At 36.5% G+C, this 8715-nt stretch overlaps 1 protein-coding gene across 1 annotated transcript; it reads left to right on the forward strand.

Moving 5' to 3' along the window:
- Positions 1-586: 586 nt before the first annotated feature.
- On the forward strand, positions 587-3504 carry LOC104217858 (acyl carrier protein 1, chloroplastic-like). Its single transcript, XM_009768188.2, has 4 exons — positions 587-913; positions 1772-1867; positions 2429-2551; positions 3133-3504. The coding sequence occupies exons 1-4, from the start codon at positions 863-865 to the stop codon at positions 3256-3258; spliced, it is 396 nt and encodes a 131-aa protein (XP_009766490.1). The 5' UTR covers positions 587-862; the 3' UTR covers positions 3259-3504.
- Positions 3505-8715: the final 5211 nt, after the last annotated feature.

The following is an 8715-nucleotide window of genomic DNA, read 5'->3' on the forward strand; positions in this document are numbered from 1 at the left end:
TACTATTTGTTGACAGTAATTTGTTAATATTTGTATAGTGTTGTGTAAAATATTTTTGTACTCCCTCCGATCCATTTTTAATTAATTTTTTTGGTTGTTTTTCACACATATTAAGGAATTCATCTTTTAGCATTAATTAACAATAAAATCGACCATATTAACCTTAATTTGTTCATTGAAAATATATAACAAATACTCCCAGTATCTTTACTTTAAGGGCAACTTTGGAAAAAACAAGTTAATTTTTTTTTGATATCTGAAAAAATCAAATACTGTGAACCACAAATAAAAACTCAAAAAATCAATTAAAGTGGACAGGAGACAATATAATCAAATTAGTACATGTACTAATACCGCAAATGTGAACGAAAAACTTTAAAACAGAAGTAGATAAGTTTGTGTATTCAAATCAAATTACACTAATTATGTGCAAAACTGTTTATACAATTAGTGATTACAATTTAAAATTCAGTAAAATTTATTTTAAAACATTGAAATAGAAAAAAGCTTATGTTTGGAATACCCGTGAAATGTTACAATAAAATTAAAAGTTTTTATCTTTTGCAAAAAATATCTTCCTAAATTTGAACGAAACCCCTTTAAATAATTCTAATGAAATAAGAAAATCTAAAAAAAATTCCACATAGAACTGAAATACTCCAAAATTTCGATACAATCAAAGTAGCACAGAAATGATCAACTGAAAACCCAACATAAGAAAAGGGTCTATAAAAGCGAACCATACCTTCTATACCCTTTATTATTTCCCCATTTGCTCTCTATCTAGCTGTTCACAGTCTTCGTATTCTCCGCCACTTTCTCTCTTCAGATCCATTTTCTTTTTAGATCCATTCATTCAACAATGGCTTCTTTCGCCATCTCTTCCCTTTCCTGCTCCTTCAAGCAGAATCAGGTCTATTTTCTTTATTTTCACTCTCAATTCTATTCTTTTTTTTCTATGTTTTTCTTGTTTTATAATTAGACCCTTTTGTTGTTTATCTTGTGTTTTTTTGTCTGAAATCTTATCTGCGTAATTTTATATTTGTGAGTTTCTTGATTTTTTTTGGTAAAGATTCTATTTTTACTATTTTCTTGGTGATGTGTTTTAAAATGTTTGGATCTTGTTATGTAACTTGTTTGAAGGATATTTTGGTGATGAGAAGTTTTGATTTTGCTGCTTTATTAGTGATTTTCATGTGTCCTTTTTAACGATTTATTTGGGAATAGACTGTTATATAATGGGAATTTTGTTTCAGAGATTCTTTAGGTGATTAAAAGATTGGATTTTGCAGCTCTTTTAAACTATTTATTTGGACCTTGCAGTTTTTCTTATTCTTTTTCTTTTTGTCTGTCTAATAGATTAGATCTGTTTATGATAGAATGTGGTAGTTGTGAAAGATTCTTTTGAGGAGGAAAAATCTTCATTTGCAGCTTCACCATTTTTTTTTGTACTATAAATCTTTAGAATTAGAATACAATGTATGTTCTTTTAAACTTCTTTTGTATTTGAAAGTTTGTTTTTGCGATTAATTTAATGTATAATTGATAAAGTTATTATTAAAACCAAAGCTTTCATGATGTTGCTTAAGCAAAGGGGATTTTTTGTTGCCTCATATGGGAATTGTGATTGCTCATAAGTTTTTCACCTATTTTACTAAAAGTATTTATCTAACTTATACAACCCTTTATCTGTGTGTTTAACTTTCCTCTGTATTTGTAATCGGTCATGGCTCTATAACTCTATTGACTTTGTTCCCTTGAAATGGTGCAGGTGCATTTGAAGGGTTCTTCTCTTTCTGTTAAGGGAGTGAGCTTCCCTTCTCTCAGGTTGAAGCCAGCTACTCGTCGCTTCAGCATTACCTGTGCGGTATTGTCTTTGCTTCTTTTTTATTAAAATTCTAATCCAAGCTGTTCGGATGTTCTTTTTTTTGAAAATTGGCATTTTTACTTGTATCACAATTATTGCATGTTTAATAGTGTTGGCTTAGTGTTATATTTTGTTTAGCTGATAAAAGAGGTCAGTGACTCTACAGTGCGTGGTATTTGGCAATTGACAAATCTGTTGTTATGAAGGCTTTGCTTCCTTTTACTCAATGTACTATCTTTTAGATGATAAGATTTATTCTGTATACCTAACTCTTCTGCTTAAAATTAATAATAGAAAGAAGAGGGAAGGAGTAACATCATCTATCTTGTGACTTTTGTGGACCAAAATTTGAAAGCATTTATGTGAACATGTGTTCGTCACTTCGTACCTGTTAGGCCAAGTACATTATTATCAGTAGCAACAGCACAGCTGTTGCCTCTTTCCTAATTTTGTCTTGTCCGGCTCACTTGACAGTGACACATGGTGCAAGAAAATATGTGCTTATTAGAAATTAACTTAACCCTGTGTCTCTTATTAAAACTAAGAAGTGTATTTGTGCAGGCTAAACCCGAGACAGTCGACAAAGTGTGTGAAATTGTGAAGAAACAACTGGCTCTTACTGACGATAAGGTAGTCAATGGAGAGTCAAAATTTACAGCACTTGGTGCTGATTCTCTTGACACGGTATGTTGACTTCAGAACAAACTTTTGCTGTGCTTAACCCTGCAATGTTGTGGCGTTCAAAAAGGCCTTCAAAACCTTTATAAGCGTCTCGATATGGGATTCTCCTAACGTATTTAGAACCCTAATGATAATGTTGTATTGCTGGAATGTAAAAGTAAAGTGGTGTGCTTTCATTTAGAAACTTTGACTAGCTACTTTCATTTCTAAATCATTTCCTGAATTTTCAGACAGAGTTGTCATCTTGAACAACTTAAAATATGATAAAATGCTGTTTGTAACACCATATTATACAAGAGATACTGAGCTTTACTCTTATTTTCTGTAACTAAGACATCCTAAGCTTCTAGTAGGGTAGCTTTAGCTGCTTGTTTTCTTTTCTTGTCTAGCTTTTGAACCTCCAATAGTTTGTTCATTCTCTTCCTGCAATTTCCTGTTGGAGGATCTTCGTATAAAACTCTAAGCCCTGTTCAAAATATCGTGTCGTATTTTGGAATGCCTCTGATTGTCATTTATGAATTGTGTGAATTCTGCTCTGCGGGGCTCAATTGACTTGGTTATTGATATTATCGTTTCATGTTCAGGTTGAGATTGTCATGGGACTTGAGGAAGCGTTTGGAATCACCGTGGAAGAAGAGAATGCACAGACTATTGCAACAGTTCAAGATGCTGCTGACTTAATTGAGGATCTCATATCCAAGAAAGCTTAAGAAATATTGAGCTATAGAGCTTGCCTAGCAAATTAGGTTTGGTAGGTCTCATTTTGGTTGAAAGTTTGCATATCTTATTTAGTCGTTTAATCGTCATCTCTCCTTATGGAGAGCGTCTATTGCAGTTTGTTCCAATGAGCTATGTCTAGGTAAAAAGGATTTCTTTCATCTGAGAGGAACTCTCATGTCTTGTTTCTTAATTTACTATAAGACGTTGTGGTCATAATTATAGATATCCTTGTACTATCTGTGTTTTCCTACTCCATTCTGCAGCTTTATTTTGCCTACAGTGAAATTACAATATTCTTCAAGCTAAACGTTCAGCTAGCTTGAAAAAAGAATAAGCGATGTTTTAGGTTTAACTCATTAGGAATTCTTGAATATGTTGTGTGTTACAAATGATGAGTGCAATGCTACTCTGATCCGCACTTGTTTTAAAATCTTGGATTCGCCAATGCTCGTGCTTACAGAAAATTACTTGTACGAATTGTCCTTTCCTAAGAGCAGACAAAGACACAACATAGCAAGTTTGGAGGGGGTTTCAGAGCCTCAATCTTTTTTAACTTTTTCAGTTGCATGTAAAATTGAAAATCCAATTCTGCATGTTTTTTTTTTCTTTTGTAAAATTCTGCATGCTTGTATTTTGGTTTTGTTCTGCATTTTTAGCATCAATACGATCTTCTTCCAATCTCTTAGACTCCAAAAATGATAGCACTATTCACGACAATAGCAAAAGCTTCAATTGGATTTGGAAAATTAAAGCCCCCAACAAGATTAAGTTCTTTATTTGGCTTCTCCACCACAACAAACTACCTACTAATCAATACATTATGTTTTTTTCGACTGCAGCAATGTTAAAGCCTTTGGGAATACCATCATCCAAACTTGCTCTAATCCTACAGTAAACAACAATGTCATTTTTTCTCCCGATGAATGGTGCAACACCTGGAATTTAATTAAGAACAATTCTTTCAATAGCTTTTTATCTTGGAAAGAACTAATCCCTTTCTGTTTATGGCATATTTGGTTAGCTATAAATGACAATCTGTTTTTTATTAGAAGAAGGCACTCATCAATTCTTAGGATACCATCGCTGAGGCTACTAAATACGCTTTGCTAAGCATGATATGCTACTAAGAATATTATTAATGTAAAATGGGAACCTCCATTAATTAGGAACTATAAACTTAATACTGATGGTTCTTCCTTTAGCAACCCAGGTGTAGGGGGAATTAGAGGAGTTATACGTAGTAGTAGAGGTGATTGGACACTTGGCTTTATAAAGGGAATCCCAAATAGTATTAATACTTTGATAGAATTACTGCCTTCTCTTAAATTTATATGAATGCATTTAACTGTGCACAACACAGAATTTAAGAAAAAAGAGAAGACTTTGTGGCACATATGTTTTATATGACTATAAATCATCGCATGAAGGTAAATTGTATCCAAATATGAAAATGGGACATTCTTTTTCCACGGACTAAAACGGAATTAAGTTCACATAAATTGAAACGGAGAGAGTATTACTTATGCAGGGACTCAAATTGCAAAGGATAACAATTTGATGCCTTTGGAAATATGCACCGACTCAGCTGAGGTATTAAATTTTATCAACAATGGCCATGAATCTTATAGCTCTATAATTTGTGAATGCAAGCCATCGATGCAACGACTGGGAGATCCAAAACTCTCGCAGAGCAGAACAAGGTCGCAGACCTCTTAGCCAAAGAAGGGGTCAAGAAGCAGTTATTTGATCGTATTGGATTTATTAGGATTTTGGCCAGTTATACATTGGGTCTAATTCCATTGTTTTAGTCTTGTTCTTGTAATAGATAGTTAATAAAGTTCCACTGTAAACTCATTTGATCATCAATAAATTCCTTCCCTAATTTTGTGTTCTATTCAATAGTATATTACAGTTTCTCAGAGAAAGTTCGACTTGTAATAGTAATTAGTAGCAAACAATGGTACAGTCTGCGCAGGGAACAATAGTGCTCCCTTAATTTGTAATATTGCTATTTAAGCTTCTTTAAATAATAGTTAACCAAAAAAAAATCAACAACAGTCTCATGTCTCTGAGATTAACAAATAACAATGTTATGCCCGAAAGTCATAGCATCTATGATGGACATAACTGTCTTGCTCCAGATTCAAGATTCAATCTCGCCTTCACACCATTAAGTCTACCTTTTCCAGGAAATAAACTCTCCATTTCTAAGATAACCAATAATTCTTGACCCCATAACTGTCATACACTTTTTTCGGTACTTCTATGATGCCGTTGGAATTTGGATTTGCGTCAATTGATTATACCCTGGCCATAACATTCAGGAATTACTAGTGATCGGAGATTTAGACCTGCTTATACATCAGGTCCAAGAAGAATGGGCAACCAAGAACTCCAAGATACTCCCTTATCTGCTTCATGTACAAGATTTGAGGAAGAGGTTTACAAAGACAGAGTTCCAACATGTTCCTAGAGTTTAGAATGAGTTTGTCGATGCATTGGCTACCCTATCGTCCATGATACAGCACCCACACAAGAACTTCATTAATCCTATTCCGGTAAAGATCTATAATCAGCCAGCTTACTCTGCTCATGTAGAAGAAGAAGCAGACGGAAAACCTTGGTTTCATGATATCAAGGAATATTTGACGAAGGGTGAATATCCAGAACTCGCAAATCCTACTCAGAAGCGCACACTTAGGATACTATCTAACAACTTCTTTCATAGTAGAGGAATCTTGTATAGGACGAATCCTGATTTGGGATTACTAAGGTGTGTCGACGCAAAGGAAACATCCAGATTATTTGAGAAAATTCATGCGAGGATCTGTGGACCACATATGAACGGCTTTGTCTTAGCCAAGAAAATACTTCAAGCTGGTTATTTTTGGATGACTATGGAAACGGACTGCATCCAGTATGTCCGAAAATGCCATCGCTGCCAGATACATGTAGACATGATAAAGGTGCCTCCAAACGAGCTTACTGCAACAAGCTCGCCATGGCCGTTCGTCGCTTGGGGCATGGATGTTATCAGACCTATCGAGCCTGCCGCATCAAACAGGCACAGGTTCATTCTAGTGGCAATTGATTATTTCACCAAATGGGTTGAAGAAGCATCGTACAAAGCAGTGACTAAGAAAGTGGTAGCAGATTTTGTCCGCGACCGTATTGTTTGTCGGTTCGGAATTTCGGAGTCAATCATCACTGATAATGGTTCCAATCTCAAACAGCAACCTGATGAATGCCATATGTGAAACCTTCAAGATCAAACACAAGAATTCTACGGCTTACAGACCTCAGATGAACGGAGCTGTAGAAGCCGCCAATAAGAATATCAAGAAGATACTAAGGAAGATGATAGAGAAACATAAGCAGTGGCATGAGAAGTTATCATTTGCTTTATTAGGATACCGCACCACAGTTCGCACATCAACCGAGGCAACTCCCTATATGTTAGATTATGGTACAGAAGCAATCATCCCCGCCGAGGTAGAAATTCCCTCTTTTAGAATCATACAGGAAGTAGAACTTGACGATGCAGAATGAGTAAGGAGTCGCTACAAGCAGTTAGCTCTTATAGATGGGAAAAGAATGAATGCAGTTTGCCATAGTCAACTTTATCAGAACAGAATGTCCAGAGCCTTCAACAAAAGAGTCAAGCCGAGACAGTTTACACCGCGGCAGCTGGTGTTAAAAAAGATTTTCCCGCATCAAGATAAAGCCAAAAGGAAGTTCTCTCCCAACTAGCAGGGTCCATACATGGTTCACCGGGTTCTAACCGGAGGAGCCCTCATACTTGCAGAAATGGACGGTGATGTTTGGCCGAAGTCGATCAATTCAGATGCAGTGAAGCGATACTATGTGTAACTCTTACGATTTCCTGTATAATGTATTTGAACTACGCCTGACCTGATTCCCGTTTAAGAGGGGATACGTAGGCAGCCCTATGGGTTCGGTCACAATCCAATAAAATTTTCATTTCCCCCGGTATTGGAAACAGGGGCAGAATTTTGAGGAGGACCCTCAAAATTCCAAAGATGATTTCAGCCATTTATTGCACGCAGCCGTCATAAGCACCAGCCCAGTAAACTGGGGCAGAATTTTAAGGAGGACCCTCAAAATTGTGGAGCGAGAGAGGTTGCAATGTCTTGAACCGCATCGCATTCGTTAGTTCGTCTAAAGAAAACTATTTTAAATTATGTATTTACATTTTTTTAAATCATGCATGTCTGGTATCAAAATTGCTTTGTTTAGCAACGCTACCTCGATGATACACAACACCAAGCAGGACAAGCGAAGCTCATGGGGAAACGAACTAGCCTTTCCCCCTTTTTACAAAACTCACGATTTTTCTTTGGATGCAGGCACTCAAGTCGTAAAATCATCAGATATATCTATACACTCATACTTACCAAGAATACAACTCTCGGAATCATCACCTATTTACAGTTGCTATCCGTACACGACATCCACAGCAGCCACAATATAGCAATCAGTTATCGGCTATCATCCATTAGCTAAGAGATTTCATTACTATTCGCCTTTTATTTTCTGCATAAGGCTACCTTTCTGCCTTCCAAGACTGAGCTCTACCTCCATCTGCATTTCTCTGCATTGCATAAGGCTGCCTTTCTGCCTTTCGAGGTTAAGCTCTACCTCCATCTGCATCTTCTGCATTGCATAAGGCTACCTTTCTGCCTTTTGAGACTAAGCTCTACCTCCATCTACATTTCTCTACATTGCATAAGGCTGCCTTTCTGCCTTCCGAGGTTAAGCTCTACATCCACCTGCATCTTCTACATTGCATAAAGCTACCTTTCTGCCTTCCGAGACTAAACTCTATCTCTATCTGCATTTTCTGTATTGCATAATGCTACCTTTATGCCTTTCAAGACTAAGCTCTATCTCCATCTGCATTTTCTACATTGCATAAGGCTACCTTTCTACCTTTCAAGGTTAAGCTCTACCTCCATCTGCATCTTCTGCATTGCATAAGGCTACCTTTCTACCTTCCGAGGTTAAGCTCTACCTCCATCTGCATGGCTAAAATACTGCCACCTTATTTCTCTTGCATGACTGAAATACCGCCACCTTATTTCTCTTGCATGGCTGAAATATTGCCATTCTATTTCTCTTGCATGACTGAAATACTGCCACCCTTTATTTACGTCTTGCATCGGTTGAAAAATCGCCACCTTCTACATTTTCATGGGCTGAAAGATCGCCAAATTGTCCAAAGGCGTCATTATTCGGAGGGACAATTTTCATAGCCCGAGAACGCCATGCCATGGCCTGAGGACCCCATATTATATTTTGCATATCATTATTCAAAGGCATCATGGTTCAGAGGCATCATCCTCATAGCCCAAGAACATCATTTCATAGCATGCGAATCCTTTATCATACGCTTCATGGCCCAGGACATCATGGTAGGAGGACGTCAT

The sequence above is a fragment of the Nicotiana sylvestris genome, chromosome 1 (genome assembly GCF_000393655.2).
Source record: "Nicotiana sylvestris chromosome 1, ASM39365v2, whole genome shotgun sequence".
Classification (NCBI taxonomy): Eukaryota; Viridiplantae; Streptophyta; class Magnoliopsida; order Solanales; family Solanaceae; genus Nicotiana; species Nicotiana sylvestris.

What these genes read in the sequence shown, in the direction of transcription:
- LOC104217858 (XM_009768188.2), top strand. Translation starts at nt 863, where the DNA reads ATGGCTTCTTTCGCCATCTCTTCCCTTTCCTGCTCCTTCAAGCAGAAT. An exon ending in GCTTCAGCATTACCTGTGCG is followed by an intron (nt 1,868 to 2,428) that starts GTATTGTCTTTG and finishes GTATTTGTGCAG; the next exon opens with GCTAAACCCGAGACAGTCGA. An exon ending in GTGCTGATTCTCTTGACACG is followed by an intron (nt 2,552 to 3,132) that starts GTATGTTGACTT and finishes TTTCATGTTCAG; the next exon opens with GTTGAGATTGTCATGGGACT.